The sequence below is a fragment of the Meles meles genome, chromosome 5 (genome assembly GCF_922984935.1).
Source record: "Meles meles chromosome 5, mMelMel3.1 paternal haplotype, whole genome shotgun sequence".
Lineage (NCBI taxonomy): Eukaryota > Metazoa > Chordata > Mammalia > Carnivora > Mustelidae > Meles > Meles meles.
In genome coordinates, this window is record NC_060070.1 from 122,805,703 (window position 1) to 122,829,609 (window position 23,907).

The following is a 23,907-nucleotide window of genomic DNA, read 5'->3' on the forward strand; positions in this document are numbered from 1 at the left end:
TGTTTGGTTTTTCCTTACACCAACACCAAATTGTCTTCATTAAAGTAAATTCATAATAAATTTTGGAGTTAGACAGTAGTACTCTGCCAATCTTGGTCTTTGTATTTTTGTGTTTTTGTTTGTTTGGTTGGTTGGTTTTTACTGTTCAAGTTCTTTTGAATTTCCATGAGAAGTTTATAATTATCATGTCATTTTCAACAAAAAGAGTATGCTGATTTTTAAAAAATAATTTATTTATTTCACAGAGAGAGAGCAAGCACATGAGAGAACACAAGCAGGGAAAGCAGCAGAAGGAGAGGGAGAAACAGGCTCCCTACTGAGTAGGGATCCTAATGCAGGGCTCCATCCCAGGATCCCAGGATCACAGCCTGAGCTGAAGGCAGACATTCAACCTACTGAGTCATCCATGTGCTTCAAGGGTATGCTGAATTTTAATCTAACATATTAAGTCTTCTAATTCATAAACATGGTATGATCATCCATTTATTTAGGTCTTTAAGTTACTTTCAGATGGTTTCCATCCTTACATAGTTTTCTTCACATGCTGGTGCTGTCCAATTCATGCTGGAGGAATTAGAGTGGACCCTCTGCAGATCTCTTGAGTTCTATCTTTGGGCAGCTTTCTTCTCTTCTATACTCTGCCTTAGTCCCTCCACTCAGGCGTTCTTCCAGGCTTAGCCTGTTTCCTCTTTTTCTTTGATGCAACCTAGAAACCTTCTTAAGAGAATAAACTGTGGAAAATTTAGACCTTTCCTCATTTGTTTCCTATCCCTTTGAGATCACTCTCCTCTATTGTCTGATTCCTGATATCTTGGGTTCTGTTGTTCCAGGCATTTTGTTCAATTTTTTATGATATTTCAGGCTGGAGATTAAATGCATCTTTACTAAAATCAGAAATCTTGAACAGATTATAAAGTAATCTTAACCAAACAATATTAAAAAAAATAAAAACATGTTTTATGGAACTGTAGCACATTTAACCAAGAAACAGAATTTTTGCTTAAAAATAAAGGATTCCTAACTGATTTTTTATTTTTTTTTAAGATTTTATTTATTTGGGAGATAGAATAAGCAAGAGAGATACAGCACATGAGCAGAGGGAGAGGGAGAGGCAGGCTCTCATGCTGATCAGGGAGCCTGATGCGGGGCTCGATCCCAGGACCCTGAGATCACGACCCGAGCTGAAGGCAGACACTTAACCTACTGAGCCACCTAGGTGCCCCCCTAACTGATTTTTTAAAAGGAAAATTGAAATTGTGAAAAAATATGTCATGATTTTATGAAAAGTTTGCTTTAATACACTGGAAATATCAATTATGGATGTGAAAGAGTACAAGTAAGAGTAACAGGCAGTTTTGAAATATACAATCAATGAGTTCTCCCAAGTTGTTCAGGTTTCAACCTAAATGTTAAAGAGAAGAAAAAATTTGAAATAAATCTGGGAAAGTGATCAGAAGGTCAATATATATTCAAACTAAACATGAGAGCTGAGTGGCTTACCAGACAGGACTAAAAAAAATAAATAAAAGAAGTGGATTTTTTTTTCCTTCTTTTTAAAGCAATCTTTACACCCAACTTGGGGCTTGAACTCACTAGGATCAAGAGTCACATGCTCTATTGACGAGCCGGTCAGGGACCCCCTTAATCAATTCTTGTGTTGTTTTTTTTTTGTTTGTTTTTTTGTTTTTTAATTTATTTATTTTTTCAGCATAACAGTATTCAAAAAAAAAAAAAAATATATATATATATATATATATATTTATAAATCCCAGAGTAGTCAACTTAAAAAATGGATTCAAAGTAACTTTTCATACTTTAATTGTAGTCTGTTTAAAACAATAAGTAACTCTCATTTAAAATCCACTGATTATATTTTCTGATAAACCCACAGGGCAGAAGGTATTTGTATTCTGTATTCTAAAATCTTATTAAATGTGATAGCAATTTATTAAAAAAAAAAAAAGAAGTGGATTTGTTATTAAGCCTGTGAATATAATATCCTGAAAGCAGCCTTCAAGGTCTATAGGAAGATAATCTCACCTCTATCATCAGAGAAATAGAGATTTGGGTTAAATAATTAACCAATCCTTGACAGGAAATAAATAAGTAGTGTTTATCCTAGGAAATTCCAGTATCACTGTGCGTAAATGAAGAACCCTGGACAAAACTGATTGATAGTGTATGCTAATTTGTGGTAATTGACATGAAAATGAAGAGAGAGTGAAAAGAGATTGTCAGAAATAGGGTAATTCAGAATATAACATCTGAATTAAATAGAAATGAGAATATAACAGAGAAATGGAAAATTTTTATCTTGGGCTGAAATTATGCATTGCATAGATAAGAAGAGATGTAGGAAATCAAGAGGTAGAAAATGTAGTAAGTTAAAAAGTAGAATGAGAAGTATGAGTGGAACAAGTCTTTCTCAGAATTCCTGTTTGAATATTGATGTAGAATGACAGACTTTTCCATCTCACAGATAGTAACATAGCCTTGATTCTGTCCCATAAAATCATCCCATAAAAGTTTTTGCAAAGTTCATTTTCCAGTTCAGTCCTCCAAAGTTAACTGAGATTAACCAAGCATCATTGTTATGGGATTTTTGAGGAGAATTCCTAGAGAGCCAGTTGTATAGCTCAAGTGAAACTTCCTTAGCACAGGAAGGGTAATTTCTCTTTTGAGGTATTTCTCACAGCAACTAGTGTAATGTCATTAAAGTAGCCGATGTTCAAAAACATGTTTCTGTTGTTTAAACAAAGACAACTCTCAGACCTCCCACAGTGGGAGTAGAAAAAAATACGAGTGGTATTTTCTTGGGTGAAAGATGACTAAGAATGAAAATTGAATCTAATTGCACATCTATTTTTTTTTTGTTTTTCAGAAAACACCACAAAATATCATATAATTATAGTTCTATTTGGAATCATCATTTTAATACTTCTAGGATTATGCATTTATAAATATTTTTGCAAGAAAAATGATAATAAAAACGGTAAGATATAAAAAATGGGATAGAGTAAATTATGACAAAGCCAATAGAATGAGTGGGACAGGTAGAATAGCGAAAGAGTATCGTCATTTTTTTTTTCCTTTGAGATATTAAGCTGCTTAGGAAAACAAAGATCAAAATAATAACAGTTTTTCTTCCATAGCATATCAATAGTGTTTATAATCAGTTTACTAATGGTCATATTTTGAAGTAAAAAGAATGGGTATATCAGGTATATTTTTGTTGTTGATGTTGTTAGTGTTGAGAAAACAGAAACCAATAAGATGTGGGCATTTGAGGCAAATTTTATTCTAAACTCAAATTTTCATTTAAGTCCCAAAGTTCTCTGTTTCTTAGTATCCATGGCCTATGTAATCCTTTCCCCTTCAATAACCCTATTCTTGTCTGAAGTTTGAAGTGATATCAGTTCCCCTGTTAACTCTAAAAGATTCTTCTACCTGTCCTGTTAGCTGACTCTTGCCCTTACTAACCTTAACAAAGCAAGTTAATGTGTTGAGGAAAACCGTTTGGTAAGGATCTGATGGCAGCCTTAGGTCAACAGCCAGCTAGAAACTGCTGGAATTATGTCTGCATCCATATAAATGAGAGAGCTCTGAATCCTAACCACTAGACCACCAGGGAGGGTCAAGCAGCCATATAAATGAGCTTGTAAACAAATCCTTCCCCGGCCAAGATCCCAGGTGCCCAATATCATGAATGCAGTTTCATGAAAAACACTAAGGTGGAGGATCAGGTGAAGCTGTATTGAGTGATGATAAATGAAACTGTGAGATAATAAATGTGTGTTGTTTTAATCCACTAAATTTCGGGACGCCTGGGTGGCTCAGTTGGTTAAGCGGCTGCCTTTGGCTCAGGTCATGATCCCAGCATCCTGGAATCGAGTCCCACATCAGGCTCCTTGCTTGGCGGGGAGCCTGCTTCTCCCTCTGCCTCTGCCTGCCACTCTGTCTGCCCATGCTCACTCGCTCTCTCTCTCTCTCTCTCTCTGACGAATAAATAAGTAAAATCTTAAAAAAAAAAATCCACTAAATTTGTGGTTATCTGCTATTCAGTAATAGATAATAGTACAATACAATACAGGCATAATCTTGGAATATCTCAAGCAAAATGAAAGTTTTAATCATCTTAATGTGCAGTGGAGCTAGTGATTTTTTTAAAGAAAACCTTTGTTTAGTAAGTGGACAACCTCGTTTAGTTCACTTATTATTTTTAAAATATAATTTTATTGATCTTCTTGAGTTTTTTAAGTACTATAGTTATATCATTTCAAGATAACAATTTCCCTCTTTCTATAGTAAAGTTGTAGATAGAATATAGGAGACAAATCATTTTTTTTAAAAGATTTTATTTATTTATTTGACAGACAGAAATCACAAGTAGGCAGAAAGGCAGGGAGAGAGAGAGGAGGAAGCAGACTCCCTGCTGAGCAGAGAGCCTGATGCGGGGCTCGATCCCAGGACCCTGGGATCATGACCTGAGCCGAAGGCAGAGGCTTTAATCCACTGAGCCACCCAGGTGCCCCCAAATCATTTTTTTTTAAATGTTAATATGTCATTTCCTAGAACATCTGAATTATATTGAATGCCCTTGCTTTTTTTCATATTTAAAATAGATTTTTTTTAAAAAATTTACATATTTGATAAAAAAGAGAACAAGCACAGCTTATGTTTTAGTTTTTGTTATTTAGAAAAAAATGTTTGCTATCAGTATCTGATGCATACTCTTTATTGGGTTAATCATGTTTTCTTCTATGCCTAATTTTCTAAATTTTTTCTTTCTCTCTTTTTTAATTTTTTTTTATGTTCCATTAGCGAGCATATAGTACATCCTAAGATTTTGATGTAGTGTTCAACAATTCATTAGTTGTATATAAATCAAGAATGAATCTATGATGATCACTTAATTTTTTGCATATATCAAAATGATTATTCTTATTTAATTTATTCTTTTGGAAATATACATTAACAAAATTTCCACCCTTTAAATCATTCTTGTAATTTTTATAAAACTTACATGATCATATGCATAATTTCTTAGTATACTGCTCTAGATTAACTACTTCTTTGTTGAGTTTATAAATCTCTTTTGTTTATTTATCATCAAACTTCACTTCTTCAAGACTGGACTAGGATAATCCCATGATATTTTTTTTTCCTTCTTAGGTTCATAGTATCTCTCATTTAAAATTTGGTCAGGGCCCTTATTTTGAGCCTTACATAACATAACCACCAATCAATGTATATCTGAATTATTAGGAGGATGGAACAGTGAGATTTTAAAACTTTGAATACATGATAATGATTGAAAATATAACTTTTTCAGCAAGTTAGCAAAAAGTTTTATAATCATATAAAAGAAAACTTTAATGTTTGACAAGCTGTTATAACATAAAATATTAATTTAATAATATGTCTCTGTCCTTTATTCTTCATAAATATGAGTCTTAATAAAAGATTCCTTTTCCTTTCAGGTTTACTCAGTGGAAATTCAGGTAAAAGGGGAACATCAAATTTTTCAAAAAAACAAAAAAGAGGAAATAACCAATTAAAACAAGCATATGAAGAAAATATGATTTTCACTAAATTAGAACATATTTATAAAAATTTGTGTGTTCATTTGCTAGAGCTGCTATAACAGAGAGCCAAAAACTAGGTAACCTAAATAAAATAAATATATTGTCTCATAATTCTGGATTAAGTAAGTCTGAGGTCAAGATGTCACCAGAGTCAGTTCCTTTGAGTGTGGTGAAAAATACTCTATTCCATGTCTCTTCCTTCACTTCTCATGGTTTGGTGGCAATCTGTAGCATTTCTTGAATTTTATTTGTTTTAATTTTTTTATTATGCTGTCTTAGTCACCATACAATACAACACTAGCTTTTGATGTAGGGATCCATGATTCACTGTTTGTGTATAATACCCATTGCTCCATGCAATACATGCCCGCCTTAATACCCATCACCAGGCTAACACATCCCCCCACCCCTCTCCCCTCTAAAACCCTCATTTTATTTGCCAGGGTCCATCATCTTTTATGTTTTGCCTCACCCCTCTTAGTTTCCCCCCTTCATTAGTCCTTTTCCTCTTCTAATATCTGCCATGCTATTCCTTATGTTCCACAAATAAGTGAAACCATAGGATAATTGTCTTTTTCTGCTTGACTTATTTCACTCAGTATAATCTCCTTCAGTTCCAACTATGCTGATACAATGCTGGGTATTCATCCATTCTGAGGGTTGAGTAATATTCCATTGTATATATGGACCACATCTTCTTTATCCATTCATCTGTTGAAGGCTATCTCAGTTATTTCCACATTTTGGCTATTGTGGACATTGCTGCTATGAACATTGGGGTGCATATAGCCCTTCTTTTCACTACATCTGTATCTTTGGGTTAAGTACCCAGTAGTATAATTGTTGGGTCATAGGGTAGCTCTATTTTTAATTTTTTGAGGAACCTCCACACTGTTTTCCAAGGTGGCTGCACCAATTTTCATTCCTACCAACAGTGTAAGAGGGTTCCCCTTTATCTACAACTTCTCTAACATTTATTGTTTCTTGCCTTGTCAATTGTCAATTTTTGCCATCCTAACTGGTGTAAGGTGGTATCTCAATGTGGTTTTGATTTAAATCTCCCTAATGGCTAGTCATGATGAATATTTCATGTGTCTGATAGCCATTTGTATGTCTTCACTGGAGAAGTGTCTGTTCATATCTTCTGCCCATTTTTTTGATATGATTATCTACATTGTGTAGAGTTTGAGAAGTTCTTTATAGAACCTGGATATCAACCTTTTGTCTATACTGTCATTTGCAAATATCTTCTCCCATTTCGTGGGTTGTCTTTTTGTTTTGTTGACTGTTTCCTTTGCTATGCAGAAGCTTTTGATCTTGATGAAGTTCCAAAAGTTCATTTTTGTTTTTGTTTACTTTGCCTTTGGAGACATATCTTGAAAGAAGTTGCTGTGGCAGATATTGAAGAGGTTACTGCCTATGTTCTCCTGTAGGATTCTGATGGATTCCTGTCTCACGTTGAGATCTTTTATCCATTTCAAGTTTATCTTTGTGTACGGTGTAAGAGAATGGTCATGTTTCATTCCTCTACATATAGCTGTCCAATTTTCCCAGCACCATTTATTGAAAAGACCGACTTTTTTCCACTGGATATTTTTTCCTGCTTTGTCGAAGATTATTTGACCATAGAGTTGAGGGTCCATATCTGGGCTCTCTACTCTGTTCCACTGGTCTATGTGTCTGTTTTTATGCCAGTACCATGCTGTCTTGGTGATCACAGCTTTATAGTAAAGCTTGAAATCAGGTAACGTGATGCCACCAGTTTTGTTTTTGTTTTTCAACATTTCCTTAGCGATTTGGAGTCTCTTCTGATTCCATACAAATTTTAGGATTATTTGCTCCAGCTCTTTGAAAAATACCGGTGGAATTTTGATCAGAATGGCATTAAAAGTATAGATTGCTCTAGGCAGTATAGACATTTTAACAAATGTTTATTCTTCTGATCCAAGAGCATGGAACAGTCTTCCATCTTTTTGTGTCTTCTTCAATTTCTTTCATGAGTGTTCTGTAGTTCCTTGAGTACAGATCCTTTACCTCTTTGGTTAGGTTTATTCCCAGGTATCTTATGGTTCTTGGTGCTGTAGTAAATGGAATCGATTCTCTAATTTCCCTTTCTGTATTTTCATGATTAATGTATAAGAAAGCCACTGATTTTTGTACATTGACTTTGTATCCTGCCACGTTACTGATTTGCTGTATGAGTTCTAGTAGTTTGGGGGTGGAGTCTTTGGGGTTTTCCATATAAAGAATCATCTGCGAAGATGAATCATATAAAGAGTCATCTGCGAAGAGAGAGAGTTTGACTTCTTCCTTGCCAATTTGGATACCTTTTATTTCTCTTTGTTGTCTGATTGCCATTGCTAGAACTTCTAATACTATGTTGAACAAGAGCGGTGAGAGTGGGCATCCTTGTCGTGTTCCTGATCTCAACGGGAAGGCTGCAAGCTTTTTCCCATTGAGGATGATACTTGCTGAGGATCTTTCATCGATAGATTTTATGAAGTTCAGGAATGTTCCCGCCATCCCTATCCTTTGAAGCATTTTAATTAGGAACAGATGTGGATTTTGTCAAATCCTTTTTCTGCATCAATTGAGAGGACCATGTGGTTCTTCTCTCTTCTCTTATTGATTTGTTCTATCACATTGATTGATTTGCGAATGTTGAACCATCCTTGTAACCCAGGGATGAATCCCATCTGGTCATGGTGTATCGATAATCTTTTTAACGTGCTATTGGATCCTGTTTGCTAGGATCTTGTTGAGAATCTTAGCATCCATATTCATCAGTGATATTCGTCTGAAATTCTCCTTTTTGGTAAGGTCTTTGCCTGGTTTGGGCATCAAGGTAATGCTGGCTTCATAAAAAGAGTCTGGAAGTTTTCCTTCTGCTTCGATTTTTTTGAAACAGTTTCAGGAGAATAGGTGTTATTTCTTTTTTGAAGGTCTGGTAGAATTACCCAGGGAATCCGTCAGGTCCTGGGCTCTTGTTTTTTGGGAGGTTTTTGATCACTGCTTCAATCTTGTTACTAGATATCAGTCTATTCAGGTTGTCAATTTCTTCCTGGTTCAATTTGGGAGTTTATAGTTTTCCAGGAATGCAGCCATTTCATCTAGGTTGCTTAACTTATTGACATAAAACTGTTGATAATAACTTCTGATGATTTTTTCTACTTCCTTGGTGTTAGTTGTGATCTCTCCCTTTTCATTCATAATTTTATTAATTTGAGCTTTCTCTCTTTTCTTTTGGATTAGTGTGGCCAATGGTTTAAGTCAAGCAGAATGAGTCAATTATCATATGGTTTCACTTATTTGTGGAGCATAACAAATAACACAGAGGACATGGGGAGATGGAAAGGAGAGGGGAGTTGGGGGAAATTGGAGGGGGAGGTGAACCATGAGAGACTGTGGACTCTGAAAATCAACTTGAGGGTTTTGAAGGGGAGGGGTGGGAGTTTGGTGGAGCCAGGTGGTGGGTATTATGGAGGGCACACATTGCATGGAACACTGGGTGTGGTGCAAAAACAATGAATTCTGTTGCATGGAAAAGAAAAAAAAAAGAATTAAAAAAAAATTGAGATAAGCCCAATCATCTAGGTATATTCGGCTTAAGAAATCCTGAAGGGGAAATCGTTCTTTGTTCATTTCTGATATTATGCCTCTCTGAAATATAATTTTTATTAATGATGGAAAAAAAAGAAAGAAATCACAAGCTATTATTTGTAAAGATAAAATTGACAAATCTTTAGACTAAGAAAATAAAGAGTCAAGAGTCTTCTATAAATTCTCGATAATGCTTCCCAGTCTCTCTACCACATCTTAATTTGGGGATTTTTATTATTCAGAAATTTAAAAATCTCACCCAACTAAGTTCATTCTATTTTGTGTTGAAAAAAAAAAAAAGATTATTATCAAAATGCAAATACACAAAAAGGAAATAATGTGGCACAATAGTAACTATACATATTCACATATAAACAAGCATATTTCTGGTATACTTTTATTTACATATTTTGTGTATATATTATATGTAAATTAACATGCTTTGTATATGTATGTAATGTGTAAAATTACATTTAGATTGTTACCAAATTATTATTTAAAATAATGTAGTGAGGAAGAACTTTGTGCAAAAAACTTATCCATACAAGTATATAATTTTAAGGATACAATCATGCATATGGAATTTCTAGGTTAAAGTCTGTACATGTTTATATTAAGTTTGCTGGAGTTTTTTTTCTTGAAAATTTCCATCAGTTGTGGCTATGTTTCCTTGAACCATCCCTGAACTTACCGGTATTTTCCTTTTTGAAAACCTGGCAGGATATATTTTCTTTGCCCCTAGTCATTTTACCAAATTGAAAGGTTTTATCAACCTTTGCTCTCAAAGTCTCTTTTACTCCCATCTTTTAATACTTAAGATTCAGAAGAATTTTTTTTTTCAGTCTTTAAGGCTCTGAATTTCTGTTCTTCCTCTATTTCCTTTAATACCTGCTTGTTGCACACTGGATGAATAATTCCCAAGACCCTTTATTTCTTGACACACCTTGATAACTGGAGTCAATGCAACTATATATGGTATAACTATAGATATGAGCATAAATATAGACATAGAGATAATATTCCATAGTGCAATCTGCTTTTGTGTCTTCATAAAGATAAGCAGTTTATGTGTTCATGTTTGTGTGTGATTTTGACCCTTTTATATTTCTTAACTTGTTATTTATCTGAGTTAGTGTACCTAAATGATAGATAATAAACTTTATTTCGGAGTCTATCTAGGTAATTATGAATTAAATGAAAGTCACATAAGTCCTATGAATTATAGTTTTCTGTAAAGCGGAAATAAACAACACCTATATCCCAGGGCTACTGTGAAGATTAAGTATAATTATGAGAAAAAAACATAATGACCAGAATTTAGAATATAGCATATATTCAGTAAATGGTAGATTTATTTTTGCTAAAGTTGTATTCAGATATCTGATTCAGTGACTGATTTTTAGATAATCTGATTATCTATCTATTTTTTTAGATGATCCAATTTTTAAGTATAATCAAATCTTAATTATCAATTCTTATCATTTGATTTCTCACTTTCTTTATGATGGCTTTTGAATTGGAAAATATTCCTGTTTGGTCAAGTATGTTCATTTTGGGTATAATGTTTATTGGATATTATTTTTAGAAAGCTTGAATGTTAGAAATATATTCATCTGTATTCGCTTCATTTTTTAATGATTTCACTGTTTCATATTTATCCATATGGTTTATTTGGTGTATGGAGAGAAGTGTGGCTCTTCATTCTTTTTTTCTTCTCCAACTGTTGACTGTTTTAAAATCGACCAAACTAAGTGATACCTCCTTTTTCAGTCATTAATTCTTTTCAGAGTTATTAGGTTGAGAGGCACACTTCATGATAACCAAATTATGGTCAAATGATTTTACTCTCTCTTTCTTCCCTATCAAATTCAAAGCTGGATATAAATAAATGTTACCCACTCTTTAGCCTTTTGACATTGATGTGATTCTTTAATTATCTGATAGCTTTTGGCCCTAAGAATGATGTTGCTCATTTGAACATATAGCTGCTTACAAAGGAGTTTCCCTTCATTCCACGGAGAAGGAAAACCTGCAAGAAACACTATTATTAAAGCATGCCCCTTCAAGTAAAATCACTTTTCCTGGGACAGAAACTCTGGGCCCACGGTATTATTTATCTCATCACCCCTCTTTTATGTTATTTGGAATTACAAGTGATGTCTATCTCAATTTCTTCAGAAATTTTAAAAGAGACTCAAGATTTCCACGCAAAGGAGTTTTCTGTAGGAGATTTAAATTTGTTACATATTAATTGTGGAGTGCACATCTACTTTTAGAACATTTTTAGCATCACAAAATAAACTATAATCATTAATAGTCACTTCCCATTTTCCCCTCCTTCCAGTTTATGGCAACCATTAATCTACTTTCTGTCTTTATGGATTTGCCTATTCTGGATATTTCATATAAATGGAATGATTTAACATGTAATTGTGATGGGCTTCTTTCACTTTCAAGGTTCATCCATGTTGTTGCATGTATCAGTACTTAACTTATTTTTATTGGTAAATCGTATTCCTTGTACGGATATAACACATCAGTTTATGAACATTTCAGTTGTTTCCACTTTTTGGATATTCTGACATTAGTATGAATATTCATACACAAGTTTTTGTGTGGATTTATGTTTTCATTTATTTGGGGCATATAGTTAGGAACAGAATTCCAGGGTCATGTGGTAGTTCTCTGTTATCAAATGTCCATAGTGGCAGCACTTCTTTCATGAGATCTTGATTCCTTGCTTTTCTGGCTATCATTGACCATATTGGTCATTTTAGTTTAAAAAACAAAAACAAAAACAAAAACAAACTTGCATAAGTAATTTGATGACTGTAACAACATTCTTACCCCAGAGAGCATTCACCTAATTTTGATACTTTTCTTTGATCTACAAAAGATTTTAATTTTGATAAAGTAAAATGTATCTATTTTTTTTCTTTTGTTGTCTGTGTTTTTGATGTAATGTCCAAGAATTCATTACCAAAACAATGTTGTGAAGATTTTCTCTGTGTTTTCTTCCAAAAGTTATATGGTATTAGCCCTTATTATTATGTCTTATTCTATCTTGGGTTAATTTTTGTGTATGGTAGAGATAAAGGTCCAATTTTATTATTTTGCATATGGATATCCAGTTTTCTGAGCACTATGGTTGAGAAATCTGTGCTTTCCCCAGTGAATGGTCATGGTACCTTATCAACAATCAATTGACCATATATATAAAATTTATTTCTGGGCTTCTTTTCTTATTTCATTGGGCCATATATCTGTCCTTATGGCAGTATCACAACGTTTTAATTACTGTAACTTTGTAACAAATTTTGAAACCAGGAAGTGTAAGTCCTTCCATTTTGTTCTTTTCCAAGATTGTTCTGGTCATTCAGAGTCTTTTGGGGTGCCATATGAATTTTATGATGTTTTGTCTGTTTTGCACACACAAAAAACCCTAAGTGTTATTATGGATTACATTGAATTTGTAGAATATAGTGGGTATTACTATAATCCTAACAAGTATTAAGCTTTCCATTTGGTGAACTTAGGATGCCATTCCATTATTTATGTCTTCAATTTTTTTCAACAATATTTTGTAGTTTTCAGTGTATAAGTCTTCTGTCCATTAAATTAAATTTTATTTAAAGTATTTTATTCTTTTTAATGCTACTATAAATGAGATTGTTTTCTTAATTTCCTTTTAAATTCCTCATTGTTAATGCACAGAATTGAAACTAATTCTGCATGTTAACTTCATATCCTGCCACTTTGCTGAATTTGTTTATTAGCTCTAAAAGTTTTTTTTTCTTCTTGCAAGTGCAGTCTTGGTGTTTATTAGCTATGAGATCCTATCATCTGTGAAAATAAAAATTTACTTTTTCATTCCAATTTGGATGCCTTTGATTCCCTTTTCTTGTAATGCTCTAGCTAGAAATTTCAATATATTTAAGTGGCAAAACCAGCCATCCTTGTCTTGTTCATGAATTTAGAAAATAAAAAACTTTCAGTCTTTCACAACTAAGAATATATAATGTTAGATGTAGGTTTTTTACAAATGTCTTTGATTGTGTTAAGGAAGTTACTTTCTATTCCTAGATTATTGAGTGTTTTATTTTTTGTCATGAAAATGTGTTGGATTTTTTTCCTAAATTATTTTTTCTGCACCAACTGAGATGATCATGGATTTATTCTCTTCCTTTCCATCCTATTAATGTTGTGTATAACACTGACTTTTGTACATTGAACCATCCTTATATACCAGGAATAAATCCCAGTGTATCTTCAAGACTAATCCGCTTTGTATGTTGCTATTTTGGTTTGCTTTAGTATTTTGTTGAGGCATTTGCTCCAGTATGCATGATGGATACTTTTTATGCAGTTTTCTTTTCTAGGAATGCCTTGTCTGTCTTTTGTATCCTAATTAGGAGAGCAGAGGAATTTATAATAGGATGATTGGTTAACATTGATCACTTGGATATTAACTCTCTTTTTCTACCCTATAAAGCCAGGGAGTTTACCTCCTTTTAGTCCATAAGATTTGTCTTCTCTACAGAAATGGCACAGGGATCATCAGACATAAGGTGATTCACTTGTGACCATAGTAAATACTGGCATATTAGTTGAACATTTACAAACTAATTGATGAAAAATTCTTTTTTTAATTTAAATTTTTAACTTTTTAAAATTATTTTTAATTTAAAATCAATTAACATACAGTGTGCTAACAGTATCAGAGATAGAGTTTAGTGATTCATCAGTTGCATTGAACACTCAGTGCTCATTATACCACATGCCCTCCTTAATGATCATCACCCAGTTACACCATCCTCCTGCCTCCTATCCAGCCACTGTCAGTTTGTTTGCTACAGTTATGAGTCTTTTTGGTTTGTCTTCTCTGATTTCATCTTATTATATTTTCCCCTCCTTCTCTTATGTTCATCTGTTTTTTTTTTATTAACTTCTACATATGAGTGAAATCATGTGATAATTGTCTTTCTCTGACTGACTTATTTCACTTAGCATAATACCCTCCAGTTCCATCCACGTCATTGCAAATGATAAGATTTCATTCTTGTTGATGGATCAGTAATATTCCATTCTGTATATATATACCACTTTTTTTACCAATTCATCTACTGATGAACATCCGGACTCTTTCCATATTTTGGCTATTGTGGAAATTGCTGCTAGAAATAGAGTTCATGTATCACTTCAAATTATTATGTTTGTATACTTTGGGTAAAAACCTAGTAGTGTAATTGCTGGGTTGTAGCTTATCTCTATTTTTAACTTCTGACTTCCAGAGTGATGCACCAGTTTGCATTCCCAACAACAGTGGAGGAAGTTCCCTTTATGTGCATCTTTACCAATACCTGTTGGTTTTGGTGCTGTTATTTTAGCCATTCAGATAGGTGTGAAATGTTACCTCATCATGGTTTTACTCTGTATTTCCCTGATGATGAGCTTATTTTCATGTGTCTGTTAGCCATCTGAGTGTCTTCGGGAAAATGTCTATTCTTGTTTTCTGTCCATTTCTTAACTGGATGTGTGTGTGTGTGTGTGTGTGGTGTTGAGTTTGATAAATTATTTATGTTTTGCACATGAACCCTTTATCAGATACATCATTTGCAAATATCTTCTCCCATTCTGTAGGCTGCCTTTTAGTTTTGCGGACTGCTTCCTTCACTGTGCAAAAGCTTTTTATCTTGAGGAAGTCTTAGTTCATTTTTGCTTTTGTTTCCCTTGCCTCCAGAGGCATGTTTCATAAGAATTTTCTCAGGTCAAAGTCAAAGTGATTGGTGCCTGTGTGCTTCTCTAGAATTTTGGTGATTTCCTGTCTCATATTTAGGACTTTCATCCATTTTGAATTTATTTTTGTGTAAGGTGTAAGAAGGTGGTTCAGTTTTATTTTTCTGCATACAGCTATGGAGTTTTCAAAATACCAATTGTTGAAGAGACTATCCTTTTTCCATTGAATATTCTTTCTGCTTTTGTTGAAGATTAGTTGAACATAGAGTTGTGGCTCAATTTTTGGGTTTTCTATTCAGTTCCATTGATCTATGTGTCTGTTTTTGTGACAGTACCATACTGCCTTGATGATTACAGGTTTGTAATATGAAGTGAAGTCTGGAATTATGATGCCATCAGCATTATAAATGTGGTATATGTTTTTGATTGATTTGTGAGTAATGAACTCCCCCTCCAGCCCAGGAATACATTTCACTTGATTGTGGTGAATAGTTCTTTGCCAAAATGCTAACATCTTGTTGAAAACTTTTACATCCTTGTTCATCAGGGATAGTGGCCTATAATTCTCCTTTTCAGTGGGGTTGTTCTCTGGTTTTGGAATAAAGGTATCGTTGAGCTCATAGGATGAGTTTGGAAGATTCCTTCCACTTGTATTTTTTGGAACAGTTTGAGGGAAAAAAAAGTTATTAACTATTCTTTAAATGTCTTACAGAATTCCCCTGGGAAGCCATCTGGCCCTGAACTTTTATTTGTTGGGAGATTTTTGATTCATTTTCCTTGGTGGTAATAAGTCTGGTCAAATTCTCTATTCCTTCCTGTTTCAGCTTTGGTAGTTTGCATGTGTCTAAGCATCTGTTCTTTCCTTCCAAATAGTCCAGTTTATTGGCATAAAATTTTTCATAATATCTGATAATTATTTGTATTTCTAAGGTGTTGGCTGTGATGTCTCCTCTATCATTCATGATTTTATTCATTTTGGGTCCATTATCTTTTTGCTAAATCTGGCCAAGGGTTTGTCAATTTTACTAATTCTTTCACAAAACCAGCTCTTAGTTTCATTTAACTGTTCTACCGTTTTTGTTTGCTTGTTTGTTTCTATACCATATATTTTTGTTCTAATCATTATTATTTCCCTTCCTCTGCTGGTTTTAGGTTTTATTTGCTATTGCATTTCCAGCTTCTTTTGGTGTAAGGTTAGGTTGTGTATTTGAGACTTTAATTGCTTCTTGAGGTAGGCCTCCATTGCATATACTTCCTTCTTAGGACAGCCTTTGCCATATCCCAAAGTTTGGGGACTATCATTTTATTATTATTATTTTCACTTGTTTCCATGTATTTTTAAATTTCTTCTTTGATTTCCTGTTGACTCATTCATTATTTAGTGACATGCTGTTTGACCTCCATATATTTGTGTTCATTCCATGTTTTTTCTTGTGATTGACTTCAAGTTTCATAGCATTGTGGTCTGAAAATATGCATGATATTATCTCAGTCTTTTTGGACTTATTGAGGGCTGATTGATGACCTAGTATGTGATCTACCCAGCGAATGTTCCATGTGCACTCAAAAAGAACATGTATTCTGCTGCTTTAGGATGAAATGTTCTGAATGTATCTCTTTAGTCCATCTGGTCCAGTGTGTTATCTAAAGCCACTCTTATTGATTTTCTGCTGATACAATCTGTCCTTCATTGTAAGTAGGGTGTTCAAGTCTCCTACTATTATGGTATTATTATCATTGTCTTTCTTTATGTTTGCTATAAATCCATTTATATATCTGGGTGCTTCCAATTTAGGGGCATAAACATTTATAACTGTCTATCTTCTCGATTGATAGATCCTTTCTTCATCTCATGTCAGTCTTTGGTTTGAAATCCAGTTTGTGTGATACAAGTATGGCTACTTCAATTTTCTTTTAACGTCCATTAGCATGATTGATGGTTCTTGTTCCCCTCACTTTCAATATGCCAGTGTCTTTTGGTCTAAAATAAGTTTCTTGTAGGCAGCACATAGACAGGTCTTATGTGTGTGTGTGTGTGTGTGTGTGTGTATGTGTGTGTGTGTTTATCCATTATGATATCCTATGCCTTTTGATCAGAACATTTGGTCCATTTCCACTTGAACTGATTACTGGTAGATATGAATTTGGTTCCATTGTGTTACCTGTAATGTTGGTGGTTTGGGTGATGTTCTCTGTTACTTTCTAGTTTTTTTTGCTTTGTTGTTGTTGTTGTTTTGTTTTTGTTTGTTTGTTTGTTTCCACTCAAAGAGTCCCCTTCAATATCTCTTGTTGGATTCCTTAGTGGTCAAGAACTCCTTTAGTTTTTGCTTGTCTGGGAAATTGTCTCTCCTTCTATTCTGAATGACAGCCTTGTTGGATAAAGAATTCTTGGTTGCTTACTTTTTCCCATTCTGCACTTTGAATATATCATGCTACTTTCTTCTGGCCTGTCAAATTTCTGTGGACAGATCTGTGCAACTTTGAATTATCTTGTCTTGTAGTTTAAGGGCTTTTTTTCCTTCTTGCTTCTTTCAGGATTATTTTCTTGTGTGTCTGTAAATTTGACTCTGTGCCTTGGTGTAGGCCAGCATTTGTTGAATTTGATGGGAGTTCTCCATAGTGTTTGGATTTTGATGTATATTTCTTTCCCCAGATTAGAGAAGTTTTCTGTTATAATCTGCTCAAATTAAAATTCTGTCTCTTTTTCCCACTCTTCTTCTTGGACACCTATGATATGACTATTATTATGTGTTAAGGAGTCACCGAGGTTCTTAAGTATACCTTCTTGATCCAATAAGTTTCTTGCCCTCTTCTTTTTAGCCTCATTATTTTCCATATTTTGATCATCTATAGCTCTGATTTATTTTCCAGTGTCATCCATCCTTGCTGTTGCATCTTGTCAGTTTTGTATCTGAGCTATAGCATTTTTTTTGGCCTGACAAGTGTTTAGTTCTTTTATCTCTGCAGTAAAGGATTCTTAATTTCTTCTATGCTTTTCAAATCCAGCTAGTATCCTTATGATTGTTGTTTTAAATTCTGCTTCAGGCATCTTACTTATGTCAATTTTTATTATATCCCTGGCCATGACTTCTTCCTATTCTTTCTTTTGACATGAAATCCTCCATTGTGTCATTTTGTGTAAGTCACTGGTGTGTGTGTGTGTGTGTGTGTGTGTGTGTGTGTGATTATTAGAAAAGTCTGTTATATGCTTACTCCTGAGAGTAATGACTATATTAAGAGAAGCTATACTGTCTTCAGCTTAGTGCATCAGGAAGTACTTTAGAATACGCCCTCTGGTATTGTGTTTTGATTCCTGTTTCCCTGAGTTCAGTCTGCTGCAGAGTTTCTCCTTGCCTGTCATGGGGGTTGTTTGGATCTTTTCTGATGTGTGGCAAGTTTTAACTAGGTATTTTTGGTCTGCTTGTTGAAAGAAGCTACATTCTTTTTCCCCTACAGCTGAAGCATTCCAGAGTCTATGATTAGTAGACTTGTGTGGGGTTTGCACTGGGCTTCTGTGGGAGAGGCTTGCTGTGCTAATTCTCAGGCAGACATGCACTAGTAGAGATAAACCTGAAGGGTGTAGCAGTGTGGGGCTTGGTGTAAGCAGCTCCAGCTTTCACTGAAGTTGTTCAGTGCTGATGGGCTGGGAGGAAATGACATCACTACAGTCTCTTGTCCCCATAGCAGGTACTTTGCACCTGCCACTCTTCAGGAAGCCTTCAGCAAAGAGCAGACCATCTCCCCTCCTTTGTCACTAGCTTCCTTTAGATCCCTGACTTCACCCTCTCTGAGTCCAGGCTCTCTGCCTAGTGGGCAGTACCCTACTCCTCTGCTTTATCTCAGTAGTGCAGCTGAGTTTCAAAACTCCAAATTTTAGGGACCTGGTGGAACATGGACCTGCAATCATCCTCTGGGGGAGGGCCTTGCTGCAATGTGACAGGTAGTGGTTAGTCCCATAAAGGCAGTCTAGGGAGTATGCAGTTTTTCAGACTTTATGGTAAAACATAACAGAAAGCTGACACTATGGTTTGGTACCCACATCTGGTGTCTCAGTTCTTATGCTGGCAACCAGGGCAGCATGTTAGCACCTGCCAATAATTTGTCCCTTGAAAGGCTATGCAACCATTCCTAAATGCACTCGAATAATTACAACAGTTTCTTGCCGTACTATATAGGGGATCTTTAGACCATATTACCTATTCCTGGGCCCCTGTCTGCCTTCCTTTTAGGAGCACCGGTAAGTCCACCAGGAATGACCCTGATGATGGCCAAGATTTAAAAAACTTCAGACTTGGAGCTCCACTTCTTATAAAAACTTTCAGTAGTCAGTCCCTCTCCTTTTCTCAGTCAATGGTTTGGGGCAATGCTGTACACTGCTTTCACAGTCTTTCCCTCTCCTCTATCTAAGACCAAGGACCTTTCCTCTTGCAACACTTGCAATTTTTTCTCCCCTAAATCAACTCTCTGTAGCTCCTACCTTCCAAAGTGTGGCCACTTTTCTAGTTCTAGATGTTTGTTCTCTTAGTCTTCAGACTGATTTTGTCTTCAGGATGATTTGATAGTTATATAGCTATGTTCAAGGGATGAAGCATGCTTAGAGTCCTACTCTCCCATCATCTCAACTCCTCCTCTTTTTAAAATATTTTTGTTTACTTCTAATTATGCCCTTTTCCACTTAAAGTTTCCCCTAAACATTTCTTGTAAGGTTGCTTAGTCATTATGTAATCCTTTAACTTTTGTTTGGTAACAAAAACTCCAAGAAACTCTTTAACTTTCCTTCTATTCTGAATGATAGCAGTCCTGAGTAGAATATTATTATTTTTTTTTCCCTTTCAACAGTCCTGGCCTATTAGTTTTGTTTTTATTTTTGTTTTGTTTTTTAATTAGCTTATAGCTTTATGGGGTTTCCCTTGCATGAAACTGCTTTCTTTTCCCTTGCAGATTTTAAAAGTCTGCCTTATAATAAAGGCATCTTTCTGCCATTTTCATCGTTATGTGTCTTTTTATGAACAAGTTTGGATTCCTCTTTCCCAGAGGCTGCTGTGCTTCCTGGGCCTGGATGTCTTATTCTTCCCCAGATTGAAGAAGTTTTTAGCCATTATGCTTTTAGATAACTTCTCTTCCCCTTTCTTTCTCCTGAAATCCCTATAATGTAAATGATATGCTTGATGATGTCATAGAGTTCCCTGAAATTTTTCTCATTTTTTTATCCTTTTTTTCCTTCAGTTTTGTTGCTTTCTATTACTTTGTATTCCAGATTGCTGATCTGTTCTTCTGCATCCTCTACTCAACTGTTGCTTCTATCTAGTGTATTTTTATTCGGTTATTGAATTCTTCAGCTTTGATTGGTTCCTTTTTATATCTTTGTTGAAGTTCTCACTGAGTTCATCCACTCTTTTCTCTAGTCCAGTGAGTTTTTATGACCATTATGTTGAATTCTTTATCAGGCATATTGCTTATCTTAGTTTTATTTAACTAATTTATTGTGATTTTGTCTTATACTTTGATTTGGGACATAATCCTCTGTCTCCTCATTTTGCCTAATTCTCTGCACTTGTTTCAATGTATTAGGAAAAATAGGTATGTGTACAGGTCTTGAGAATAGTAATCTTGTGTAGAGAAGTTCCTTTGGTGCCCTAAAGACTAACCCCTCTTGGTCACCAGAACTAGACATTCCAGGGTTATTCCCTGTGTAGGTTATATGTACCCTCCTGTTTCAGCTGACAACCATTGCCCAGCTGGTTGCAATGACCTTCTTTGTGGGTGCGCTGGGTAGGATTTGATCCCTGGACTGTTGAGAGTAGTTGTGTAGTCTGCTGTGAGATGTTGGTGGGTGTGGCTGGAGTAGCTGGGTGTACCTATTTGCACTTAACCTCTCTCCCTGCATGGCCAGCTAAGAGGCTTGGCTTCAACAACTGGGTGTGCTCATGTGCAAGCTTATCTCCTCTCTTCCACAGGGCAAGAGTTATTTGTAGGGGAGGTAGTTCTCGCTGAGGCTGCTGGCTTGGTGTTGCTGGGGACTAGATGCATTAGAGGGATGCCTGCCAAATGGGTGATTTGGAAGGGATGTGTCTGCATGGGATGCCAGGGTGAGGCTTGTGGTGCTAGCAAGGCAGATAGTGTTAACAGGGCTTTCACAAGTGCTTTGATTATCTAGGTTGTGGAAGGGGGTGAGAAATAATCCTCACAAGTTCTTTTGTTTCCTGATAAATCTTCTGGAGATCCCTGCCCCTCCAGAACACGTTATGAATTTAGTCAATAAATCTCCTTCAGATATACCTCAGATATCTTAATTGCTGTTTCTTGCTGATTTATTTAGTATGCTTGCTCTTTGAGGGTGGTAACTTGGTTTACTATTGGCCTCCAGCTCTCCCAGGGTTAAGCCCGATAATTTTTTTTTTAAGATTTTATTTATTTATTTGACAGACAGATCACAAGTAGGCAGAGAAGCAGGCAGAGAGGGAGGGGAAACCAGGCTCCCTGCCAAGCAGAGAGCCCGAGGCTCAATCCCAGGACCCTGGGATCACAATTTGAGCTGAAGTCAGAGGCCCCAACCCACTGAGCCACCCAGGGGCCCCAAGCCTGATGATTTTTAAACATCCAGGAGTTAAGAGTCTCATGCTCTACCGACTGAGCTAGCCGGGCACAAACATCCAGGAGTTAAAAATATGCTGGTTTTCAAAGCCAGATGTTATAGGGACTCATCTTATCAGTGTGCATCCCAGGGACATGGGAGCCCAGTGTGGGGTCTGATCTCAGTTTTCTGTGATTCTGTTACTTTAGTTTATGGTTAGTCAGGCTGGGGATATGGTTCCTAACCAGATCTATCTACCACTTTGTTACTTTTCCAGGTCTGCCTTGTCTCTATAATTAGCTGTGAAATACCTGTTTTGCCAGTTCCTGGGTCATTTTCAGAGTTGCGTAGATATAGATGTTACCTGGGTGTGTCATGGAATGAGATGAGGTCAGGGTCCTCCTATGTCATCTTCCCTGGCTCTTAGTTTAAATTTTTTGAAGATCTTCTCTACTGTTTTTTTTTTTTTTTAATAAGACTGTACCAATTTATAATTCCACCAACCCAAGATAACAACTGTTGGCCAGAATGTGGAGAAAAAGTTAGTTTTTAGTCTATTGATTTTTTGCTTTATCAGTTGTAATGTCTTTTTCAATTTAGTTCATTTAAGTCTTCCCCAATTTTTCTAAGTTAGTGTAAATAAGATCTGTCAATTTTGTTTATCTTCCAACTTCCAACTTTTAGTTTCATTGATCTTTTCTATTGTTTTCTGGCTTTTATTACATTTATAAAATCTTTATTATTTCTTTCCTTTATTAACTTTGGGGTAGTAAGCCTTGAGGTTTCAAGTTAAGTTGTTTATTTAGGATCTTTCTTCTTTCTTAGTGTAGGATTGATCACTATAAATTTTCCTCTTATAACTGTTTTGCTATTTCCCTTATGTTTCTCTATGTTGTGATTCCATTTTCATATACCTCAAGACATTTTTGATTTCCCTTTTGTTTAATTCTTTCACAAATTGGGTTTTCAGCACACTTTTTAAAATCTCATTGTATTTGTGACTCTGTCACCTTTTCTCCAGTTACTGACCTGTAGTTTCATATCACTGTGACAAAAAAATTATATACTTGATATGATACCAATTTTCATAAATTTGTCAAGAATTGTTTTGTGACTAAAATATGATCTATCCTGGAGAATACCCTTTGTGCACTTGAGAAAAATATGCATTTTGGTACTGTTGAATGGCATGACCTGTATATGTTTGCTATGTCCATTTGATATAAAATGTAGTTCAAATCCAGTATTTCCTTATTTACTTTATGTCCGGATGATGTATTTATTGATGAAAGTGGGGCACTGAAATTCTCACCATTATTATTTCTCCCTGGGTTTTTTTCCCTACATCTCCATAAAGTAGATGGCTTCTTCCAGAGTGCAAACAACAGAGCCATTTTACAAACACCTCTGCTTCTTCAATTTACTCCCTTCTTTTCCTTTCTTCACTCTCATTTCTTTCCTCTCAACTTTCATTCTTATTTTCTTCTTCTCACTACTTTACTTCAGTATTATAATAGCAGTCATCATCATGTGATGAAGGCAAAGATTGGAAACACAGGAACAATTGAGGATAAGGAGTGGATGCAGAAAAGGAAAAAAAGAAGGATGAAGTGAGAGAAGAAAGAACAAAATTATGACAATATTTTAGCTTTAAACTTTTTTTCCAATTAAATACTCAAAATTCTTAAATTCTTTAGTGATTTTTAAATAAAATAATTAATTGTGAGGAATTAACTGAGAAACTAATTGAATACTCTTGCAATATTTTCTGAAGTAAAAAAGTGAACATGACCAAAACTGAGAAAAGAATTGTATGCATCATTGGAATTATTCACTTTCTAACTTTTTGTGATGAATTCCAAAATCACATACAAAGAGTTGGCAAATGAGTACTATTTGTTGCTATGCATTTGTGTATGTGTGTGTATATATATATAAAATATATATATATATAATATATGTATTACATATATATGTATAGCATACATATAAGCATGTAATTGCTGAGATTATATTTGTGTGTGTATATACATACACACACACATTTGGAGAGAGTGAGAGAGAAAGAGAACATCTCTATATATGTGTGTGTGCATGTGTGATATATAAAGATAGAGGTAGATTAAAAAGAGTTAAAGACCCTATTAGGATAAGAAAGTATGAGAACATTTTTAAAAGATATTCATAAAATATAACCACCAAAAATAACATTTCTCATTTATTCTCTAATTCAGTAAAATCATCACTCTTTTCCTTTCCTTTAATATTTTCTGGAGAGCATTATGTAAATCAAAATGAGTTCTCCTGCTACCACTGGGATGTGAGTAGGGGTGTGTGTGTGTGTGTGTGTGTGTGTGTGTGTGTGTGCGTGTGTGCCTGTGTGCAACATCTTGTTAGTTTTAACTTTACACT

General features: G+C 34.9%; 1 protein-coding gene across 1 annotated transcript in view; it reads left to right on the top strand.

Annotated features, from left to right (window-relative positions):
* The window catches only part of LOC123941440 (butyrophilin subfamily 1 member A1-like), a 55,517-nt gene that overhangs the window by 18,487 nt on the left and 13,123 nt on the right, over positions 1 to 23,907 (top strand). Inside the window, exons 2-4 of the mRNA XM_046004592.1 lie at positions 246 to 419; positions 2,882 to 2,992; positions 5,481 to 5,501. Coding sequence (XP_045860548.1) covers positions 407 to 419; positions 2,882 to 2,992; positions 5,481 to 5,501 — 145 coding nt within the window. The 5' untranslated portion in view covers positions 246 to 406. The remainder of the gene's footprint in view (positions 1 to 245; positions 420 to 2,881; positions 2,993 to 5,480; positions 5,502 to 23,907) is intronic.